The sequence below is a fragment of the Peromyscus eremicus genome, chromosome 17 (assembly GCF_949786415.1).
Source record: "Peromyscus eremicus chromosome 17, PerEre_H2_v1, whole genome shotgun sequence".
Taxonomy (NCBI): Eukaryota; Metazoa; Chordata; class Mammalia; order Rodentia; family Cricetidae; genus Peromyscus; species Peromyscus eremicus.
Window position 1 is genome coordinate 61,105,271 of NC_081433.1, and position 23,106 is coordinate 61,128,376.

The 23,106-nt window shown below is 55.6% G+C and overlaps 2 protein-coding genes across 5 annotated transcripts; one reads left to right on the plus strand and one right to left on the minus strand.

Annotated features, from left to right (window-relative positions):
• Nucleotides 1-4,083: 4,083 nt before the first annotated feature.
• Fkbp8 (FKBP prolyl isomerase 8) lies at nucleotides 4,084-11,172 on the minus strand. Of its 4 annotated transcripts, none has more exons than XM_059244659.1 (9): nucleotides 11,045-11,172; nucleotides 9,295-9,608; nucleotides 7,754-7,923; nucleotides 7,588-7,676; nucleotides 7,130-7,347; nucleotides 6,204-6,376; nucleotides 5,207-5,284; nucleotides 4,814-4,945; nucleotides 4,084-4,532 (listed from the first exon to the last, which is right to left on the minus strand). In XM_059244659.1, exons 2-9 carry the CDS (start codon nucleotides 9,581-9,583, stop codon nucleotides 4,446-4,448), a joined length of 1,236 nt encoding a protein of 411 aa, XP_059100642.1. In that variant the 5' UTR covers nucleotides 9,584-9,608; nucleotides 11,045-11,172; the 3' UTR covers nucleotides 4,084-4,445. The 4 variants fall into 4 exon arrangements, with proteins under 4 accessions (XP_059100642.1, XP_059100639.1, XP_059100640.1 ...); XM_059244656.1 differs by having other exon boundaries at nucleotides 7,130-7,350; XM_059244657.1 differs by lacking the exon at nucleotides 11,045-11,172 and adding an exon at nucleotides 10,850-10,962 and having other exon boundaries at nucleotides 7,130-7,350.
• A 2,300-nt stretch (nucleotides 11,173-13,472) lies between these two features.
• Kxd1 (KxDL motif containing 1) lies at nucleotides 13,473-22,889 on the plus strand. Its single transcript, XM_059244445.1, has 5 exons — nucleotides 13,473-13,543; nucleotides 16,924-17,047; nucleotides 18,873-19,025; nucleotides 21,441-21,487; nucleotides 22,411-22,889. Exons 1-5 carry the CDS (start codon nucleotides 13,474-13,476, stop codon nucleotides 22,641-22,643), a joined length of 627 nt encoding a protein of 208 aa, XP_059100428.1. The 5' UTR covers nucleotide 13,473; the 3' UTR covers nucleotides 22,644-22,889.
• Nucleotides 22,890-23,106: the final 217 nt, after the last annotated feature.

The window sequence follows — 23,106 nt, forward strand, 5'->3', positions numbered from 1 at the left end:
GTCCCGGGCTGGCCACGCCTCCGGCCTGCAGAGGCCCCGCCCACACAGAAAATTAAAACCCACAGGCACCTAGCCACGCCCAGGAGCTGTGGCGAAGCCTGCCCACCCCAGTTCATTGTCACGCCCACCGCCACGGAACCCTGCGTCACTGAGGAAACGCTCCCCACGCCCTGCGCGCTCGGCCGCGCCCCTGAGGGCCTATGGAGCCCGCGGCCGGCCCGTTGCATTATTCATGACGTAGGTCCGGTCGCCCCCACCTCGTGCACCGAGGTCTCCCGGACGACCGCTTGCCCGCCAAATGCACGGCCCGCCACGCCCCCGTTCACCCCGCGGCACGCGTGAGGTCGCCTCAGCCCCTAGGACGGGCTGAGTTATTCCGGAATTGCGGCAGCTCGCCTCTCGAAAGCCACCCCCCGACAGTGTGCCATCAGCTGGCCACGCCCCTGACGTCCTGACGTGCCCTCCGTCTCCGCCCCTGCACATATATACATATTCATAAGCCGCTGAGCCCCACCTTTCAGGTCCCCAGAGCCGGCCATTTCCCAACTCCGCCTCCACAGGCCTGCCCCTCAGGCCCCGCCTCCACATGCATTATTCATGAGCCTTGACCACGTGGACGCGCGTTAGCCCCACCTCAGGTATTTATGCTTGTTTTTTTCCCAGCTTGCATTAGGTGAAGTCTGTGCAGACCCAGCGGGAGCGGGGAGTGGGCGGGGCCTATTGGAGGCGGGGCCTGTGGGCGTGGCTATGCGGACGAAGTACGCGTGGGCCCCGGGTCCAGCTAATGGGGAGTCCCAGAGGCGGCGGCCGCAGCGATGCAGATAGGGCGGTGTGCTGAGCGCTTCTGATGCTGAAAGTTCAGTGACAGGGTGAAACCCCCACACGCCACGGGCTCGCTTTCCAGTAACACTCTAACGCGACGTTCAGCACGTCCTCAGTGTTGCGCAATCACCACCACCGGCCGCTCCAGAACATTCCTTCATGGTAAAAACAAGCCTGGTCCCCGTCTGCGGTTTTCCGACCCTTCCCTGTCACTGGCATCTCTGATCTGCGTGTCCTTGTGGGCCTTTCATAGTGCAGTCACACATCCAGAGGCCTCAGGACTGCACAATATTCAACAGCTGTTGCTTGTCCACTGTGTCTGCTCACTGCTCACCTGTGGACAGTGTTTAATAGACTGTGAATTGCTGGGATGTGTTAAACTCCTACACATTGACTAAAAAAATCTTTTACCGGGGGTGAGGGGGTGGGGGTGCATGCCTTTAATCCCAACAGATTTCCAGAGGCAGAAGCAGGAGGAGCTCTGTGAGTTCCACAGAGTGAGTTCGAGGACAGCTAGAGCTACACAGAGAAACCCTGTCTTGCAAAAAAACAAAAACTATATATATACATTATACACACACACACACACACACACACACACACACACACACACACATATATATATATATAAAACCTTTAAGACGGGTTCTTACTATCTAGCCCGGACCGGCCTGGAACTCACCATGTACAGCAAGCTGGCATCAAACTCAGAGCTCTGCTTGCCTCTGCCCCTGAACTCCTGGGACGGAACTCTGGTGCCACCACACCCCGTGTAAGACGTTTATACATATTATTATGGGGGAGGGGTCCTAGCTGGTGCCTGTCTGACCTGCCTGCTTCACAGACTCCAGGAGCTGATGTCTGGCTATTTTCCTGGAAATTGTCAGGAAATGCTTTGTTTGAGACGGCCTTGGTCTTCCCGCACTGAGATGGTAGGTGAGAGTCACCGCCCACTTCTTAGTCATTTTTCTGAGTGTGAGTGTTTACGTCTGTGCACCATGTACGACCTGATGCTCTCCAGACCACAAGAGGGTATCAGACCTGTCACTAGACTTACAGGTGGTCGTGAACCCCCATGCCACTAAGCCGATGTTCCAGCCCCTTGTTTTGAGGTATAAAGATCAGGCTGGACTGCCACTTACCACAGAGCTGAGGGTAACTTTGAACTCAGAATCCTCTGGTCTCAGACTCTGACTTGGGATGACTGGCGGGTTTCACCACTGGATCTTACTTTATTTCTACCCAGCCTCCAAAGGCAGCTAGCTGTCACAGCCCAGGATGCCCCGTGAGGGGCTGGGGCATGGTCCATCCATCCCTAGAAGACTTTGAATTGGCAAGATGGCTCAGTGGGCAAAGCCACTTGCCACCAAGCCTGATGACCTGAGTTCAATCCCTAGGATGCATAAGGAGGAAGTGATATGTACCACTGCACACCCCCAACCCCAACACACAGTTTAATACAATGTAATGAACCTTGGGTTCCCAGAGCTGCTAAGGAAGCCAGACATGACAGCAAGTTTGTGGTCCCAGCCACCCAGGAGACTGAGGCAGGAGGCTCACCAAAGCCCAGCGGTCAGTACCAAGGTCAGCCTAGACCCTGTCTCTAAGGTTAAAAAAAGCGTGCAGAGGCCAAGCGGTGGTGGCACACACCTTTAATCCCAGCACTTGGGAGGCAGAGGCAGGAGGATCATCTCTGAGTTCAAGGCTAGCCTGGTCTACAGAGCGAGTTCCAGGACGGCCAGGGCTGTTGCACAGAGAAATCTTGTCTCCGGGAAGGGGGCGGGAGCATACAGAGGATGTGTGGGTGCATTTTATAGGAGGAATGTGACACTAAAGCACCTAGGGGCGTAGGGGAGGCCAGACCAGGGCAGGTTCTGGTGAGCAGATGCCTCAGGAGGGGTGTGGGTGTGATTAAAAGATCTCAGCACCACTGCACCCTCCCTGGCTGTACTTCAGGAGGCAGGAGTGTAGGGAGAGCGCCTGCAGAGCTGCAGCGGGTTTGATCTGGGAGTGTCAGCACCTAGCTTTAATCTGCTTTTGTGACTGCTACCTTTTGTCGCTGGCACTTTCTGTTTGAAACATGTCAGTCTTGTCTGAGAGTTTCCTAAGGGCGCAAAGCCTATGCAGAACTTGGTTGGGGGAGGACTCTACAATCAACGGTGAGTCAGTCCACCAGAGACTCATCTCCCTGCAGCTGGAATCCTTAGAGTGCCTCTGTGTCTTCTTTCCATGGACCTGCGTAAACCCACACCCAACACTCCAGCTGAGGTCAGAACAGCTCTGGGTGGCAGGCACTAGGCTGCCCAGACACTGGTCCCCAGGGCTGGGCAGGTGAATACTGGAGTAGGCCAGAGGGTTGGGAAAGGAAGGCAAGGGGAGCTGGGGCTCTGGAGAGCTGCGGGACAGCGCTGTGTACCCAGGGAAAAGCACTCTTCCTCTCTGAATTCTTGAGAAGTTTTGGGAAACAGGTCTTTAGTTTCATCCCCAGCACCTCTAAACATTTTTTAAATGAAAACTAAAACACTGTAAGTTCCAGGTATGTCATATCCCTGATACACATGCCATCCCAACACTTGAGGTGGATGCAGGAGGATGAAGAGTAGAAGGTCAGCCTCAGCTCATGAGACCCTACCTCAAAATACAAATCCCCCAACAGCCAGGCACTTACATGGATCATTACCCGCTTCTGGCCATGGCAGGTGTGTGAGGTCACAGGTTTGGGACAGGGCGGTCTAAATGGTGGCCTTATTCCCAGAGGCAGGCCGAAAGGCAGGCCAGTGCTACAGGACAGCCTGCAGGGCCTAGCCCTCCTGCCCGCCCCTCCTCCATCAGCTCTGGGCTCAGTTGTAAGGTGTGCAGAGCTGGCAGTCACTGCTGTTGGGAAGCACAGTACTGCCTTGGACCAGTCTTCCTTATCCCCAGACACAGGGACCTGCTCAGGTGACCATAACCCCTGCTTGGGTCAAACCTCAGCATCCGCCGGCCCACCCGACCTCCCCCAAGACCAGGACTGCCAAGGTCCCCCACCTCTTCCTTGTAGAACGCCTCATACAATCAAGACCAACACCCACGAAATAAGTGACCCCAGAATCCATCCGACCCCAAAAGGACCCAATTCCAGGCAGAAAACCACAAAATTAAAGCACTAAGTAGAGCTGGGCACAAGTCCTCGGGAGTGCCGCTGTGCGCGGCCTGGCTCAGTTGTGACTCGGGCCTTCTCTGGTCCAGCCTCAGCAGAAGGAGGCTCCGGAAGCAGTGGGGTGCGGGGTGAGGCTTTATTTCATTCACTGTGAGGGGGTGGGGCCTGGACAGGAGGGCAGGTGGGCAGGACTAGTAGTAAGGGCCACCCCCAGGCCTACTAAGAGGGAGAAACCGAGGCCCGACCTCCCCCCAGGGCAGGGGTGTGGAACAGAGACAATTGGGTTTGGAGGAACAGGGCCCCTCCCTCTGGGCTGCACCCCACACCCCCCTTCAGGGCCTTAGTCCTTCCTGCTTGTTGGGGTGCGTGACCCTCAATCCTTGCCCCCCCAACCCAGAGGAGGCGGTTTGGCCAGGGAGGGCAGTGGACAGGGAGCCTGGGGGAGTCGGGGAGCACAGGTCGGGGTCCAGGTGCGCAGGGGCAGTCAGTTCCTGGCAGCAATGACCACAGAGAGCGCCACGCCCCCCAAGGCCACAGCAGTCGCCCCAAACAGCCACTTCCATGGGATGGACTGCGGATAAAGGGAAGGGTAAAGCCGGCTGCATACCCAAGCGTCAGCCACACGCCCCAGCCACACGCCCCAGCCACACGCCCCAGCCACACGCCCCAGCCACACGCCCCAGTCACACTACACAGGCCTCCTAGCCAGTGTTTTACCACGTCTAAGACACTCCTGCACACACACCCAAACCCCAACCACCCACCCACTCCTCAGAGCCTCCAACCTCACCATGAGCCCTGCAGTTTCAGAGTCCCCAGCACTGCCCCCCGCCCAGCCACACCCAGGCTCACCCAGGCCCCCTTGCCCGGACACTTGGCAGGCAGCCGGCTGGGGTTGCCCAGCATCTTTCGGTACAGGGCAGTCTCTGTGCTCCTCTGTGCAGCACGCTTCTTTACCAGCTTTGAGAGCTCCGCGTGGATCGTCTGTGGAAGGTGGGTGGGAGTGGGTGGACACGTGCAGGAGGCAGCAGACCTGCCTGTCATCACTCCTGTCCCCTTCTTCTGGTTCCAGGTTTGTCAGGTGTGGGGGCCCCGGGACTTGGGAGTTCTACCTGCCCCATCAGCTCTAACCAAACGGGAGCTGCTGCCCCACCTCTACGCAAGCCAGAAGATAGAATGGTAATAACAACTAGAGGCAGACAACTAGGGGGACTTACCAGACAAGCCCACCAGAGTTCTGCTTACCTTGTTGGAAGGTTCCAGCTTCAGGGCAGCCCTCAGGATGGGGATGGCCTCGCTATATTCGCCTTGCTGAGCCAGCACCTATGGGAGAGGGACACCTACTCTGTGTCCACCCGGAGCTCCGCTCTCCCCAGCCTGGTTTGGTGCGGAGGGTGCGGAGGCTGATCAAGGTGAGGAACAACTTGGCACTGGCCTCACCGCTGGGCTGGGGCAGGGGACTTGGGGACAGGCACCCTCAGAGTGCAGGGGCCTCAGGTCAGACTCGGTACCGCGCAGCCCTATGAACCCCACTGGATCTGAAGGCAGCTCCCCTGATGGAGCAGTTCCAGTAACTAGCCATCTTTCTGGATTTCTGCTGTAGTCCAGATGGCTGATCTTGTGACAATCCTCCTGCCTCAGTCTCCGGAGTGCTGGGACTACTGGCCTTTGCTGCTGTGCCTGGCTACAATCCTTCCTTAGGCTGTGTCGGTGGGTTTCTCTCTGGCCCCCAGGTCCACGGGGCCTGTTTCTACACTCAGGCTCCTAGAACTGTTACAACAACTGGTTTCCCTGCACACAGTTAGCGCTTCATAAACAGCAGCTGGGGAGTTTCTCAGACACCCAATGTGTCTCTGCCTCACCTTCCCTGTGGGCGGCCCTAGGATTGTATCCTCAACACCATCACAGAACAGAACCAACTGCACTGGACCCAAACAACCCAGGCAGAGGGGACAGCCTGTGCTGAGGAGCCGGCCTAGAAACTAGTGGGGAGGAGAGGCTGAGTCCTCAGTGTCCCCAGTGTCCCCAGCCCGGCCTGGAGTGAAGAAGAACCACACTGGCCACACCGTCTGCATGCCACCTGTGGTATCTGGACAGGAGACACAGCTCAAGGGGAAACCCTCAAGGCTCAGAGCTCCAAGGCCGCGAGGAAGCTCAGGTCTTCCCTTGGGCACGGTCGTCACAGCGCACCATACACAAACTGGGCACCCAGGGCTGGGGCCGGCACAGGGCTGCAGCACACCTTGCCTTTGCGGAACAGGGCCTTGATGTTGTCAGGCTGGTGCTCCAGCACCTGGCTGCAGGAGCGCAGCGCTGCGCGGTAGTGGTCCAGCTTCAGCTGCGACGCCGCAAGGTTGTTCAGACACTTGACCTTCAGCTGCAGCAACTGCTCCTCTTCCTCACAAGTCATGTCCACTGTAGGGGAGTGGTCACGCTGAAGGAGCCCCACCCTCCTCCCGGGGTGTACACCACCAGAGCCCTAAGCAGGCCACCCGAGTCCTTACATCATAGATAGGGTCTCAAGTGGTTCAGGATGGCTTCCAACTCACTCTGCCGTCCACCCTGACGCTGAGCTGACGGGACATGCCACTGAGGCTGTGTGCAAGCATTAAGGTACCATCCCAGGGCTTACTTAGGAGCCAAGTGAAGATGCATGTCTGTAATCTGAGCACGAGCAGAGGCAGGATGACCACCTCTCTTACCAAGCTCCATGTTCAATGACAGACTATGTCAGGAAAGGTGGGCAGGGGCAGGGAAAACCCCAGGTGTCCACCTCTGACCTGAACTGCAAGTGAACACACACACACACACACACACACACACACACACACACACACACGCCCCCAAGGCAGGGTCCTGCTATGTAGTATACAAACTGTCATCCTCCTGCCTTAGCTTCTGATCATGTGTACCAGCACTGTGTCTGGTCACCACAACCCTGAAAGGAACCATTGACCTGAAGGCTATGGAGGACGGGATCTGTCTATATTCTGGAATATTCTAGAATGGACAGTGCAGAAGTCTGGCCGCTCACGGGCTGGCCAGACGGCTCAGCTGGTAACAGTGCGTGCTGCAAAGCTTAAGGACATGGTGGGGGGACACGGCTGCCTCCCTCAAGCTATCCTCTGACTTCCCCGTGCACACACACACATCCCAGTGGCTGGTCACCTTTGGCGCTGGAGGTGATGGCCTTGATGGCCAGGTCATAGGAGTTGGCAGCCAGCACAAAGTCAGCACGCTGGTAGTGGGCATTGCCACACTCCCGCTTGCGGTTGGCCAGAGCCACACGCTCCTGCCCACTCAGCATCTCCAGGTCAGGTCCATCCTCTGCCTTCTTCAGGGTGACTTCCAGGCACAGGGCTGCGTGGGGGGGGATGTATGGGCTCCTGCTGGGGAGGTGACCAATGGGAGACACTCAGACCTGGCAACCAGGCTACACCCACCACCGCACCCTCCCTGTCAGGAAGGCCAGGACTCAGGTCCCTGGGGTGCCCCGTGTCAATTACCCACAGCAATCTGATACAATACACTTGGGCCTTGTGACTTGGCCAGCCCAAACCTCAGTTTCCCTTTCTATGAAATGGGAAGGATGGTAGGGACGGTTGAATGTGCAGCCCATCTCTCACCTGCCTTGGGGACCGTAGCAGTACTTGGAGTCAGCAGTGACCATGGCTGTCTCGCCCACATCCATGAGCGGGACACTGAGGTCCAGGGCCTAGAGGACAGGTCAACAAGTGTCAACACGAACCCAGGTCCTGTGAGGTGCTGCCCACCTGCCCACCCAGCTCCCACCTGGATAACATCGCAGTCTCCCAGCGTGAAGGCCAGCTCAGGCTCTTCCTGTACTCGAGTGCCGTTTTCCAGGGACATGTGCAGGTGCACGGTCACCACCTGGCCCTTGAGTGGGCGGCTAGAGCCTGGCGGGCCAGGGACCAGCGTCTTCTTCCGCAGCAATCCATTCCCTGCAGGGGCCGGGATGTGAGCCTGTGATCTGGTGGCCAGACACGGGTCTCTGCTCTATCAAGCCACCCTTCAGGAGCAGCCACCTCCCATGCTGCTGCTGTTTCGGTGACAGGGGGATAGAATCAAGACCCTGTACAATTTATACCAGAGCTCTATCACTAGGCTGTGCCCTCACAGGACAGCATTAGGGATGTCTGGCTAACATGGCTGTTCAGGATTTTTATTTTTAAGACTTGTTTTGTTAATTTCACGTGTACGGGCATTTTGTCTGCATTTACGTTTCTGCACTACATGAGCAAAGTGCTGGCAGAATTCAGGTGAGGGGTGTCAGATCCCCAAAATTGGAGTTAGTCACTTAACAGCCATGTGGGTGCTGGGAACTGACCTAGGGTCCTCCAGAAGAGAGGCCAGTGCTCTTCATCACTGAATCATCTCTCTAGCTCCTGCTGGTCTGCATTTTAAGAACCCCTTCCTTGAATCCTTGAGGGGCTGGGGGTATAAACCCCAGTGGCAGAGTCTTTGCCGGGCATGCAGGGGGCTTTGGGTTCCATTCCCTTGCACCACTCATACAGTTAAAAAAAAAAAAAAAAAAAAAGCCGGGCGATGGTGGCGCACGCCTTTAATCCCAGCACTCGGGAGGCAGAGCCAGGCGGATTTCTGTGAGTTCAAGGCCAGCCTGGACTACCAAGTGAGTCCCAGGAAAGGCGCAAAGCTACACAGAGAAACCCTGTCTCGAAAAACCAAAAAAAAAAAAAAAAAAAAGGTCCTCCTCAAAACATAATTACTGATGGCACTCTCCTGAGACGGCATTTTAGGAGAGAAAAATAAACACTCTGAAGCAAGTGAAGGTGGAACAGAACCAGAGACCTCTGCTGAGCAGTGGCACAGTTTTCAGAACCTGTCACACGTCTAGACAAATGCTTAGGAAGGATGCAGTGGGAGCTGGCTTAGAGCTGCTGGCACCCAGTGCAAAGGCTGTGTGGCTCCAGGAAGGTGACTCAGCCCCTCTGAGCCGCTCTTACCAGCAGTGGAGGTAAAAGGCAACCTGTTACGAATTGTGTGTGCATGCCAAAGTGTGAGCCAATGAACAGAGTTCAGAAGCACGCCTGTCTCAAGCAGTCTGGGAAGCCAGCCACATAGCACAGGCCTGTGAGACCAGCACTAAAGAGGCCAAGACGGTGAGACAGGAGGGTCCAAAGATCAAGGCCAGCCTGGGCTTCACAGTAAGGTCATTTCAAAATAAATAAATAAAAATCAGCCAGTGATGTCCTAATGTTACTTCAAGCCCACAGAGAAGGGGAAATGAAGCTCAGGAGACAGAAGTCCCTGGGTCAAGGTGGCCCCCGACCCTGTGCTCTGTTCACACTTACCCAGGATGTCCAGCCACTCTTCAGGGGCTGGGGCTGGGGCTGGCTCAGGTTCTGTGGCTGCCAGGAACTCCCGAGCCAGGGCTCCTGGCTGCTCAGCCTCCTCCACTGTCAGCTGCCCCATATCCTCCAGTGGTGGCAGCCCACTTAGGTCATCTTCCTCCTCTTCCTCTTCTTCCTCCTCCTCCCCCTCTGCATCTTCTACCCCATCAAGCACCTCAAAGTCCTCCAGTGGTGGGACCCCCGCAGGCGGCCGGGCAGCGGGCTCAGAAGGCTCGGCCCAGGACGCCATGCTGCTGGGGGATCAGGAACTAACCCTAGGGGACAGATGGCCAAGCACTACGGTGACAACCCCATCTAGGCAGCCCCTTTAATTCCCTCAGCTCCGATTCCCTACAGCTGGGATCCCTCATGTGTCTCAGCAACACCAGGCTTGCATTCATCATCCATACATTGGGCGTCCTACCAACCTGGCTTGTTGAAAGAACAAACACAGACCTCAAGTTCTGAGCCACAGGCTGCAGCTGGGTTAGCTGTTATTAAAACTAATTACTATGTAATCTTTATAAATACCCCAAAAGTAGGGAAACCCTAGCTTACACAAAAACAGACTGAACAGGCCCAGAAAGGCAAAGCCACTTGGCCAAGGTCACACAGCAGGCCTACAGTGGGGCCAAGACTGAAAAGTAAGGTTATTGGACTAACAAGAAAAAAGTTGCTAAGGTTATTGGGGCAGTGGGGATGGTCCCTGAGGCCTTGGAACAGCATTTTTATAGTGTCTAGGTCACTTGAGAGAGGTGGATCTTTTAGAAGTTCTTGCCTCTGGCTACCTTGTCTGCTAAAGGCTCCAATCCAGCATGAAAGGATCAGTGCCAGACACTGGATGTCTCTTGCTCTGTACCCTGAAGATACCGAGGTCTCCCAACATTAAGGACCCTGGCTCCAACCTGCCTCTATCATCAAGCCTGTTTCCAGCTTGATGTAGGCACTGGGCAGGCAGGTCAGCCGATGGGGCACTTGGTCTACCAAGCACAAAACCCGGGGTTCTATCCCCAGCACCACAGAAGCCAGGCATCAGCAAAGGTCTGTCATTCCAGTACTTGGGAGGCGGAGGCAGGGTGATCAGGAACTCAAGGCCATGAAATTCACGGACTGCATGAAACCCCATCTCAAGAAATCTAAACCGTACGCTAGGGTTGTAAGAGTTGGTAGAGCGCTCTCCTAGCAGGCACGCTGTTGGCAGCACCCCCACAACCCTGGTGTGGCAGTGCACGCCTGTCATCCCAGCTCTGGGGAGGTACGGGCACAGGACCTGGAGCTCAAGGCCAGCCTGAGCTACACAGCCGCTTGGGAGACTAGCGTAGACTACACCGGACTGTCTCGGAAAAATAGAAGCCAAAGAGTAGTGCGGACCCCAGTACGGAATCCCGCAGCGTCTCCCTGGCGCAGGCCTCTGTGGGGAGCCCCCAACCCGGCCGCAGCACCCCGCGTCCAGTCAGGCCTTCTCCGAAGCCCCAGGAAGCCCCGGCGCCCCGCGTCCCTGCCCCGCGACCCTCACCTGTGGGGCTCCTTCCGGGATCCGGCCCCGACCGGAGACCCTCCCGCCCCGAGCCCCCACAATGCCCCGCGCGCCCCGCACCCCAACGCCGCCCCGCGCCCGGCCGCCACCACCGCCCGGGAGGCCCCGGCCCCTGCAGCCCCGAGAAGCCCCGGCCCCAGCCTCGGCTCCCGCGCTGCGCCCCGCCACACGTGCCTGCGGCTCGGGGACCCCGCTTGGGGTCCTGCGCCCCCTCCCCGCCCCCAGCCGCGGCCGCCGCGCCTCGGGAAGCAGCTTCAGACGCGCCGCCCCGCCCCCGGCACGCCCATTGGCTGTTGGCGCCGCGGCCGCCGCGCCCATTGGCTCGTGAGCACATCCGTCTCGCGACCCAGATGCCGCCTCCTTCCTGCTGGGCTCGGCTAGCTGTTCTTAAAGGGGTCGAAGGCTGGGGGTGTAATGGGCCGTGGAAGACGGGAGCACTCTGGCCTGGACCTCTGTAGGGAGGGTGGCGGCATGTCCCGGTGTGGCTCCGAGCTCGGGTCGGCTTCATCCTGCTCACATATGAATTAGACGTAAGCAATAAACACCTCCGCTCATGAGCGGCCAGTTTGGAGCTCTCTGGGAAACAGCAACTTAAAAAAGTATTTTCTTTTCTTAATTTTACTACTTATTTTTTCCTCTCCCCTTCTCAGCCTCTCCCCCTCTCCTCCCTCTCCCTCTTTCCTTGAACTCACAGAGATCCACCCTCCTCTGCCTACTGAGTGCTGGGATCAAAAGTCTGTGCTACCACCACCCAGCTTGTTTTCTTTTTGAGATGGGAAAGTCTCACTACATGTAGAGCCCAGGCTGGCCTTAAGTCTGTGGTGATACTCCTGCTTAGCCTCTCCAGAAGTGGATCCCAGGTGTGCGCTACCACACCCAGCTCTAAGGCAGCTAGAGCTGATGAAAACGAGGAAAATGTGCCGTCCTGTAGAAACAACGTGAGCAGCTTCACATTTCGTATTCATCACTTTGGAATGGGTCTTTCAGACACCTAAGGATGGCGTGCAGACCTTCAGGGTCAGTGCACATCCATACAAATAGAGCAACGAAAATCAGGATTCTTTCTAAACAGCAAACAGAAGAATCAAGCTGCTTGGAGCTAAGGAGAAAGTGACATTTCCCAAGGACCTCTTCTGACTGCCACAGGCACCGGACACATATATGGCACATATATGCAGGCAAAACAAATAATACAATAATAGGAGTATTTTTATTCAAAAATAAAAACAAAAACAAAATCAGGTTGCTGGAGAAAGCTAAGTCTTCAGGTATGCCCTGCCTCACGGGACATCTTGTGGTACTTGAACTTCGGAAGTATCCTTAGATACGGTCTGGGAGGCTGGGGCTGGAGGATGGCCATGAGCTCAAGGCCAGCTCTCTGTCCATAGTGTAAGAGATCATTTGTTCTGGTGCATTTTCAGTGTCAAGTATGCTTAGAATCCATCTCAGAGTCAAACTGAGCATGAAGTGCTAGGCCCCTCTTGCCCCAAGCTGGCAGCTCCTGTCTACTTCTCTCCGAACTCAAGATGTTTGGAAAGTTGCAGGTACTATGCTTTATGACCCATGCCCGCCATCAGGGAAGGGATAGTCAGGCTCAAGCCCCAGAACATTCATTTGATGAAATTTTGAGTCCCCTGAACAGAATGAGGAATTTAAAGGGGCTATGCTAAAAGTATACAAAGACTGTAACTCTCTGGGGAAAAGAAGCCAGAGGTTTCTCATGATCAGGACTTTAAAAACTACTACTTTAGCTGGGTGGTGGTGGCACACATCTTTAATCCCAGCACTGGGGGGGGGGGCAGAGGCAGACAGATCTCTGTGAATTCTAGGCCAGCCTGGTCTACAGAGTGAGTTCCAGGACAGCCAGGGCTACACAGAGAAACCCTGTCTCAAAAACAACAAAACAAAACTGCTTCTCTTGCACTAGCTGGTCTTATATTAGAGTGGAGGTTGTCTCTCACAATAGTGAGCACCAGGGCAGCCTGGGCTAGAGCTATCTCAAAAACCTGAAAGTCACAGTAGTGGCCATACATCTGTCATATCAGGAAGTAGAGGCAGGGAGACCAGGAGTTTAAGGGTAACCTCAGCCACATGAAAAGTTGGAAGCCAGCCTGGGCTGCATGGTGCTGGAAGTTGGCTCAGTGGTTAAGAGCGCTTCTTGTTCTTGCAGAGAACATGGTCTGGGTCCTAGCACCCGCATGGAGACGCACAACCATTCAGTTCCAGGGAAACCCGACTCCCTCTTCTGGACGTCATAGGCACCCATCAATCACATGCTGCACATACGTATCTGCAGGCAGAACACTTAAACACATTAAATAAATATAAAAAATTAAAATAAAATTAGTGGTGAGGGTGGCCCTGGGGCTAAAGGGAACAGTGGGGGCAAATAAGCTCAAAATACATTATATTCACGTGCACAATTTAAAAAGGAATAATACGTATACTACATTTAACTGCCTACTTCTAGGTTGCTTAGGAAGCCAGGTTTGGAAACAGTGCGCATGCGCATCGGCCGCCCTGTGATTGGTCACTCTTTTGACGTTCTTGTGGCGCCTCTTACATATTGGTCCAACCCCTTCCTGCTTTCGGGTCGCGCACGGATGTTGCGTGATGACGTAAGGCGGCGCGGGCGCCATCCCGGAAGCGCGAGGCAGGCCTCCAGATGTGCAGGTGCCGAGGCCGGCGACGCCGGTGCTGGGCCGGGCGGGGTCGCGGGTGGCGGGAGGCCGCGGGCCGTGCCGCCGCGGGGAAGGAGGGCCCAGCCTGGCTCTGCGGCCGAGCCGGCCTCAGTTTCCCGGACGGCGCGGCGCGGGCGGGCGGACCGGATGGGAACCCGAGCTGTGTGACGGTCCGCAGCCCGAGTCCTGAGCGGCCGGAGTGCGCCCGCCCGTGCCTCAGTTTCCCCTCTAGAAGGGGCGGGGCCTCGGTGCACGTTTGAGCCCCGCCTTATCCGGTGTGGTTTTTCTTTGTTTTCCCCCTCGGAGGAGTTTGGGTCGTCGAGTTGAGTTCGGTTGGGACTCGGGCGCGACGCTGCCTTGTGCTCCTGGCTTGTGTCCTTGAGGCGCAAAGCCCTTCCGCCCAGCCTTGCGTTCCTGGGGGAGGTTGAGACAGTAGCCCAAGTCAGCCTTCAGTTCCTGGTCATCCTCCTGCTTCAGCCGCCCCAGGACTAGAGGAAAGTCAGTAAACTTATCTTCGAGACAGGCTGGCCTTGAGCTCCTTGGAGCGCGCTTGGACTTAGAAGCTTAGAGCCGCCACGCCTGGCCTGTATTGTGGTGCTTTGAGTCAGGGTCTCATTTGTCCCAGGCTGGCCTGGAACTCACTATGTAGCCCCGATTAACCTTGAATTTACAGCAGTCCTGTAGCCGCCTGAGTCGGGGATGACAACCTGAACTGTCGCGCCAGGCCTGTGTTTTCAGATAGGGCTTCATGCATCTTAGGGTGGCCTAGATTCAGTATGTATGGCCCAAGCTGGCACTCTGCGTGCTACCAATTCAGCCCCAGTCCAAGACTAATAATGTGATCTAGAACAAAATCTCGAGTCAAAATTCTGCATCCGAGGGATGCCATTAACCCGTTTGACTCCACCCTTTAACCACAAGTCTTTTTTTCTCTTAAAAAATATTTACATTCAAGAAATGTTTACATTCTATTGATCGGGGGGGGGGGGGGGGATGGGGCATGCACCTTCATGTCTTGAGATCAGGGGACAACCTGCAGGAGTTGGTTTTCTTTCTACCATGTGTCCCAAGACTTGAACTGGAGTCCTCTGGCTTGATGGCCAGCACCTTTTAGACACTGAGCCATGTCACTGCCATCTTTCTCCTAAAATAGGGTCTTCCTATGTTGCCTAGGGTGCCTGGGAAGCTCTATGAAGTCCTGGCTGGTCTTGAACGTTGAATCCTGCCTTACTCCTCCTCTCCCCATGTGCTGGGGTCTACCACCATGTATCTGCCTTTTGCCCAAGGTGATGCTTGATGACCTTGGGTGACTGGACTGTGTGATCCTTGGATGGAAGGGACCATGTCCTGCCCATAGCTAGTTTCTTTCTTTTTTTTTTTTTTTTTAACCCCTGAGACAGGGTTTCTATATGTAGCCCTGTCTATCCTGGAACTCTGTACATCAGGCTGCCCTCTGCTACCACGCCAGGCTTAAATATGGCTTCTGTCTTTTGGTATGCCTGTGTGGGGTGTGGAGGTCAGAGAATACCATTGGGCACCACTCACTGCTCGCCTTCTACTGTGTTTGAGACAGTGTTCACCTTTCTGTGTGCCAGGCTAGCTGGCCTTGGAGATTCCAGCTGCATTCTTGCCTCTGCCTCCTGTCTCCCTGTGAAGGTGCTGGGCTTGCAAATGGAGGCACTACTACTACGTCTACCTGTACATGAGCTCTGACGGACCCAAGGCAGCTCATCAAGTTCCCATCCAAGCACTTTACACACCCAGCCTCCTCCCCATTCATTCTCCCCTGCCTCTGTCTCCCAAGTGTGGAATTAAAGGTGTGTGCCACCACGCCTGGCTGCCCCCACCATTTTTGTTTGTTTGTTTGGTTGGTTTTTCAAGACAGGGTTTCTCAGTATAGTCTTGGCCGTCCTGGAACTCGCTCTGTAGACTAGGCTGGGCTTGAACTCACAGAGATCCACCTGCCTCTCCGACCTGAGTGCTGGGGTTAAAGGTGTGCTCTGTTGCTGTGCCCTGCTCAGCCTGGTTTTTATACATATTTCTGTGTATATTTCATGAGCATGTGCGTGCACAAGCACATGTGTGTGCTGTAGCATGCACGTGGAGGTCAGAGGGCAATTCTTGGGAGTTCTCTCTTTCCACCCTGTTGGTCCCTGGGTTTAAACAAGGCATCGTGCTTACTCCTGAGTCATCTTGCTGGCCCCCAAACCAAGTTTAGAGCTGAATTTGGAAACTTTGGAGTATGGGTGTGCATGTCCCACAGTGCACATGCAGAGGTCAGCCTCAGAACTTCGTAGGTCTTTTTCACGTTTGTTGTCCCCCACCATGGAGTCCAGCTGGCCCTTGAGATGCTGTCCCGGCACTCAGGAATTGAAGGTTGTCTCCAGCTCTTCAGTAAGTCAGAAGCCCTCACAACCACGTGAGAAACTGCCTCAGAAACCCAAGAGATGGGGCTTGTGGCACACAGTCTTGATCCAGCACTCAGGAGGCAGAGGCGAGCAGATTTCTGTGAGTTTAGGAACAGCCTGGTCTACGTAGGCCATTCCAGGACACCCAAGGCTACATAGTGAGACCCTGTCTTCACGGAAGGTGGTGCACTCTCTGCAATAATGCAGGTGATAATATACTTAAGGACCCAGGTTCAGTCCCCAGAAACCACACACAAAGCTGGGGCTCAGTGATGGTGAGATGGGATCAGGTATGGGCAGATCCCTGGAAGTATGTAAGCTTGCTGCCCTAGCCTCTGTGGTAACGTTCTAGGCCAGTGAGAGGCCCTGTCAAACAATGGAGGACGGGGACTGGAGAGGCGTCTCGGAACACTTGCTGCACTGAAGAGGACCTGAGTTCTGACTGTGTCCGTGGCTGCCTGTAGCTCAGCTCCAGGGCATCCGTCACCTCTGGCCTCTGTCCGGGGAGGAGCAGCGTCTGCAGTTTGTCCCGTATTGTCACATGAGTGCTGTGGCACCCATGCGTGTCCCACAGAAGCCAAATACAAAACCCTAACCTACAGCCACACAGGAGCAGAGCTTGACAGGAGGTGGGATGACAGCCCTGTGGAGTCCAGTGAGGACAGTGAAGGGGAAATGGCGATGCCCAACCCGTGCATGTGACAAGTTCAGGTTCTTAGGCCAGCATGACTCCTCTCCATCCTCCTGCCTCAGCTTCCTACATGCTGGAATCACAGGTGTGCTGCCATGCTCAGCTCCTCTGGCTTATGTGTTTCTAAGGATGGATCTGTTAGGCCCCTAAACACTCCAAGTTCCCAGCCTAAGTATTCTGAGGCTGGGGCGGTGCCTGTTTGGGGCCATGATTTGCTCTTGACATTCTCACCAAGCCGAGTGCTGACTTCCTGTCCTGGTCTGGTCGTTTCAGGCATCAGAGGGGAGGAGAAAGAGATGGACCCCCCGGACTCGGCCTCGAGGGTCTTCTGTGGCCGCTTCCTCAGCATGGTGAACGCCGATGACGTCAACGCCATCATCCTGGCCCAGAAGAACATGTGAGCAGGCCGTGGGCAGCATGGGAAGGACACCCACCCCACCCCCCAGTTGTGATAAATTAATGAAAATGAGTTCCTGGCTCCTGAGCCAGTTCCTTCCTGCTTTGAAAACCAGGCCTTGGCAAAGGGGTTGGGTCCTGTAGCTTTGCATGGCTTGGCAGTGCCAAGGAGCTCCTGTCCCCAGGCAAAGGAGCATCTTGGCATCAGGACCTAGACCCCAGTCCGGTGTGCAGGGTGCCTGGCCTAGGGTGCTTTTCTCCCTCGCTAGAACCACCTCACACTGGTCTCACCTAGGCTTGGGGTGAAAGGCAGGTACAGGGCTGAGGTGCCAATCATGAAGAGGCCTTGGGTCCCCTAGAGGACGCCCTCCCAGCGGAGGCCAGAGGTGATGACTGCTGTCGTCCCCTGGGGCTCCCCACCTCCTATTGTTTGCTTAGTTATTTTTGAGACAGAGTCTCAATATGTCCTGGAACTCTCTCTGTAGCCCAGGCTGGCCTCAGACTCACGGAGATCCTCCTGCCTCTCCTTCCCGAGTGCTGGGATTAAAGGCGTGCCCACCATGCCAGATTGCACTGGCCGCTCTGGAGGAGGGCCAAGGCTCTGTCCCAGCAGCTGATTCAGGTCCCGGGCCTGATCGCCCTTCTGGTCTCCACAGGTGCTGTGTGCACATGTGCACATGGTGCACAGACATGCACACATGTGCACATGGTGCACAGACATGCACAAAGGCAAAACACCCGTGTATATAATAAGAAATGAGTATGGGCCTAGCGTGTGGCACACACCTTTAAACCCCTGCACTCTCAGTTCCAGGGCAGCCAAGGCTGCATAGTGAGACTCTGTCTCAAAAACTAAAACAGCCGGGAGGTGGTGGCGCACTCCTTTAATCCCAGCACTCGGGAGGCAGAGCCAGGTGGATCTCTGTGAGTTCGAGGCCAGCCTGGGCTACCAAGTGAGTTCCAGGAAAAGGCACAAAACTACACAGAGAAACCCTGTCTCGAAAAACCAAAAAAAAAAAAAAAAAAAAAAAAACCTAAAACAAAGAGAAAGCCCCAAAACTTATGAAAAGGGCAGCAAATAATAATAATAATAATAAACATGTCAGTCTTTTAGCTGGATGTAGTGGCACACGCTTGTAATCCCAGGACTTCTGTAGAAACAGTTTGAGGTCAGCTTAGAACGTGGACTGGGCCGGGCGGTGGGGGCACATGCCTTTAATCCCAGCACTCAGAGGTAGGCAGCAGATCTTTTGAGGCCAGCCTGAACTATATAGTGAGTTCCAGGATAGCCAGGGCTACAGAGAAACCATGTTTCGAAAAAACAAAGAAAACAAACTCAGGGACATAGAATGGGCCACTGTCCAGGGTGTGTAGCAGGAACCTGTGAGAAACAACTCATGCACACACACAAACTCATGCACACACACAAACTCATGCACACACACAAACTCACGCACACAAGCTCATGCACACACACAAGCTCATGCACACACACAAACTCACACACACAAACTCACACACACAAGCTCATGCACACACACAAGCTCATGCACACACACAAGCTCATGCACACACACAAGCTCATGCACACACACAAGCTCACGCACACACACAAACTCATGCACACACACAAACTCACGCACACAAATTCACGCCAGATTCAGGCTGCAACAGAGGTGAGTAGGAGTTGGGTGACCAGTACAGCAGACAGAAATCTTCAGGCTGTACCTTGGTAACTGAATGCAGAGGCTGTGACCCTCACAGGGCTCAGCTCGGGCTAAGGCTCCTAGGCCTCATGCAGGGGCCCTCACCCTTTCCCCACCTAGGCTGGACCGCTTTGAGAAAACCAACGAGATGCTTCTGAACTTCAACAATCTGTCCAGCGTGCGGCTGCAACAGATGAGCGAGCGTTTCATGCACCACACTCGCACCTTGGTGGATATGAAAAGGGACCTGGACAGCATCTTCCGCAGGATCAGGTGGCCCCACCCCCCAGAGCTCCCCTGTGGCCCCACAGCCAGCTGCCCCAGCATCTTCTTCCTCCATCCTGAGACCACGCCCTGTCTTACAGCACATCTTCTCCAGACCCTTATCCCCAACCCTACAGTATTGGCCCCTTCCCGGTCTGTCACCCAGTTCTTGAGATGGCCCGTCCCGGGGACTTAGCTGGCCTCTGCACCCTCAGTCCCTTCCGAAGCCGCACCCTTTCCCTTGAGGCCCACCGGACCCACTCCCCCCCTCCCAGGCCCTCAAATGCCCCTCCTTCTGCAGCCCTCCCTTGCCTTCAGGGTTCTCGCTTCTCCAAAGCCTGTGTCTGGGTCCCTCTTTTCTGAGGCCCCTTCCCTTCCCTCGCCTCCTCTCCCCGCCCTTCTGAGTCCCCTCCTCGTCCCTTTCTCCCCTCCAGGAGCCTGCCCTCTGCCCTCTGCCCTCTGCCCTCTCCAGCCCTGGCTCTATTCCGGTTGTTTGACAGGGCAGTTCTGACCTCTGAGGGAGTGAACTGGAAGTAGTGGATTTCCCTTTTATTTGGCGTCTGCTCCACACAGTTGGACCTGACACAAGAGGCAGGAGGGAAGACAGTGGGGTAGTTAGGCCAGGTCCTCCGCTTCTGAAGGCAGGCTGAGCGGCCTGCAGAGCACGAGGCCCTGGGGTCTGTCCTGGAGAGAGGCCAGTCAGGGTCAGTTTGGTTCTTCCCACGATGGCGCAGGCTCCCGGATCATGATCTCCAGGCGTACCTCACAGTCTCACCCATCCCTGCTGTGGGGACAGCCAGCTGCCCAGACCCAGGACAGCTAGAGCCATGGGATCTAGACCACAGATGCACCTTTCCTTCAGCTCAAGCCTGGGGAGCCTCGTTGGAGCTAAGGGGACAAAATAAGCTCTACCTTGAAGTCTAGATCTAGGTGTTCTAGATCAGTATTTTCAAATTCTGAAACTCCCTCTGTAGACCAGGCTAGCTTTGAACTCAGAGATCCACCTGCCTCTGCCTCCCAAGTGTTGGGATTAAAGGCATATGCCAGCATGCCTGGCTTTAGTTCTTTTTGTTAGTATTCTTTATTATTGTTTTTGCTTTTGAGGCAAGGTCTTACTAGATAGCTCTGGCTGTCCTGGAATTCACTCTGTAGACCAGGTTGTTTTAGAACTCACAGAGATCCACCTGCCTCTGCCTCCCAAGTGCTGGGATTAAAGGTGTGTGCCACCATGCCTGGCCTCTTTTTATTATTTTATTACAGTCTTGATATTGGCTGACTTCACATTCGCCATATAGATGAGGATGACCCTGGACTCCTTATGCTCCAGCCTCCCCACCTCCCTAGTGCTGAGATGCCCTGCCACTCTTGGCTCCTAAGTTCTTCTCTAAGCACACATTTCTGGCTCACAACGCCAGGCTGACTCTGCAGGTAGTTTGGGGAGTAGGCAAGAACCCTGTGAGCCCCAGGAGTTGCTGGGCAGCAGCATGTGTTCTAGCTCCGCAGAAAGGAGACAGGTCCAGCGCGTCATGTGCTGTGACTCAGCTGTGTGCTTGCCACGACAGCAGGCTGGCTGCAGTCAGGGTGGAGGCTGTGCGCTCTCAAGCCCCTCCGCTGCCTGTGAAGTGCAGGGCGTCAGGGCAGAACAACCAGCAGCCAGTTCGGAAGGTAATAAAGCCAGCGGGGTGACGGCACACGCCTGGCACGCATAGGGTGAGACAGGAGGGTCCTGGGCTGCATGGTGAGCTCGGGGCCAGCCTGAGCTACACAGCCAGACTTTATCTTAAAAACAAAAAGGGAGAGGAATTGGTGGGTAAAGTACTTGCTGAGCAATTGTGAGGACCTGAGTTCAAATCCTCAGAACACATGAAAAAAGTCAGGCGCAGAGGCTGGGGGCTGGCAGTGGTGAAGAGTGCGTTGTTCTTGCAGAGGACTGGGGTTGGTTCTCCTGCCCTGTCAGGTCGCTCCCGAGAACTGGAGTCAGCCTTGGGGATGTGCACACGTGCGCGTGCACAGAAACACGAGTTAAAATGAGCTGTAAAGGAATGTCAGCCAGTGGCTGACGACTGTCACCCTTGTGCTGGGGAGGCAGGGACAGTGAGGCCTGGGGCTTGCTGGCCGGGCAGCCCAGCTGATACCCAGTTCCTCGTCCACGGAGGCCCTGTCTGAACATACAAGGTGGACAGAAGAAGGCCCAGTGTAGAGCTCCGACCCCAACACCTGGGAGCCAGAAGGGAAAGAATGAGGTACAGGAAGCAGCAAGGTGGTGGCCACCTCCTGTCGTGATCCCAGCCCCCACCTCCCCCAGGGTGGTGCCAGGACCAAGCCTAGAGACAGGCACCGTGGGCACGGCACGGCAGGAGACAAGTGCCCAGAGCCCAGCCGGGTTCCTGCTGTGGCTCACCCCTGTCTGTCCCCTCCCCACAGGACACTGAAGGGAAAGCTGGCCCGGCAGCACCCAGAGGCCTTCAGTCGTAAGTGTGGCCCCGCCCCCACCCACCCCCGCTGCTGCCAGCACCCTCGTGGAGGACTGGCTGCCTGGACAGCTGCCCATCCGGGTCCCATGGGTGGTGGGTGGAGATGCCTCTGCAGTGGGAGGAGTAAATGGTGACAGCTCTCTTATCTGCAACCCAGGGGCCCTGTAAGCCAGGCTGTCACCCCTAAGCACCGGTGAGGTGGGGACTGGACATCCCATTTCACAAAGGGAAACTCCAGAGGGAAGCGATACTATCTGGGTGTGAGTGAGCTGGCGCCAGAAGGCCTAGAAGAATCAAGTTCTCAGGTCTATGGCTGTAACATCACTGGGACCCCAGCAGTTCAAAGGGTTCTCTGAGGTCACCTCATCTGCTGAGTGGGCCTGTCTCCACCCCAGTGATAGGTGGATTCCTGGGGTTTCTTTTGTTTGCTTTGTGTTTTTGAGACATGGTCTCATGTAGCCCAAGCTGGCCTCAGATTCTTTATGTAGCTAAAGATGACCCTGAGTTACTGACCCTCCTGCCTCCGCCATAGAGTGCTAAGATGAAGCAGGGCAGGTGTGGTACCTGGCCCAGGGATGCCTTGCTGCTGCAGAGGGAGCCAAACCCAGCCTCCTACCTGGGCCAGCCTAACTTGGGCATTTGTTGTGTTTGTCTCAATTTTTAAGTTTTCAGGCAGGCTCTCACTTTGTAGTCCTGGCTGGCCTCAAATTCTTTGTATTCCTCCTGCTTCAGTCTCCCATACTGAATGACAAATGGGCATGCTCATTCTGAGTCAGCCTCACTCACCTGCCCAGGCCTCAGTTTCCTCCTCTGTAAAATGGGCTGAGTCATGCACCCATGGGTGGGAAAGAGTTTTCAGGGCCACCCTTACAGGAAAACCTGGATCTGTGACTTGACCAGCATGGGGGTTCCTTCCCCAGACATCCCGGAGGGTTCATTCCTGGAGGACGAAGATGAAGACCCCATTCCACCCAGTATCACCACGACCATCGCCACCTCGGAGCAGAGCACAGGCTCCTGTGATACCAGCCCTGACACTGTCTCACCGTCTCTCAGCCCTGGCTTTGAGGACCTATCACATATTCGACCCGGTTCCCCTGCCATCAATGGCCACAGCCAGACAGATGACGAGGAAGAGACACGTGGAGAATAGCCCCTTCCCACATCCTAGAAAGGCTCGGGGCAGCGGTGGTCCTCCTGGGGTCAGTCAGCTTTGCTGCCCCATTCTGTCATAGGCAGGGTCCCTAATTCCTGCCCCCCTCCTGAGAGCAGGACTTCCCCATGCCAGGACATGCACCCCAGCTGGGGCAGTGGGGCTGGCTACAGGTATCCTTGAGCTCAGCCTGGGCCAGCTTTGAACAGTACTTCTAAAGTCCCCAGACCAAAGCCAAATGTCCCCCACACCATGGTGGGACCCCTGGAGGAGGAAGGTACCTGCAGGGCTGAGCTTGTCTCCACTTGCTGGCAGCTGCTGACTTAACTCTGGTCTCCCTGCCTTCTGTGGAGTACTTTTTTTCCTGTCGTGTTGAATTCTGGGAGAGGTAGAAGGTTCAAGACAGAGGCAGCCTTGACTGTGGGGAGCTGTTTCTCACAGGTCCAGCAGGCGTCTCCAGGAA

Excerpts from the sequence above, each read along its gene's own strand:
- Fkbp8 (XM_059244656.1), bottom strand. The coding sequence starts at position 9,583 with ATGGCGTCCTGGGCCGAGCCTTCTGAGCCCGCTGCCCGGCCGCCTGCG. Across the intron at positions 4,946-5,206 it reads AGCTGGAACCTTCCAACAAG|ACGATCCACGCGGAGCTCTC; the intron begins GTAAGCAGAACT and ends CACCTTCCACAG. Across the intron at positions 4,533-4,813 it reads GTCCGGGCAAGGGGGCCTGG|TCCATCCCATGGAAGTGGCT; the intron begins GTGAGCCTGGGT and ends CTTTATCCGCAG.
- Kxd1 (XM_059244445.1), top strand. The coding sequence starts at position 13,474 with ATGTTGCGTGATGACGTAAGGCGGCGCGGGCGCCATCCCGGAAGCGCG. Across the intron at positions 13,544-16,923 it reads GCAGGCCTCCAGATGTGCAG|GCATCAGAGGGGAGGAGAAA; the intron begins GTGCCGAGGCCG and ends TGGTCGTTTCAG. Across the intron at positions 19,026-21,440 it reads AGCATCTTCCGCAGGATCAG|GACACTGAAGGGAAAGCTGG; the intron begins GTGGCCCCACCC and ends CCCTCCCCACAG.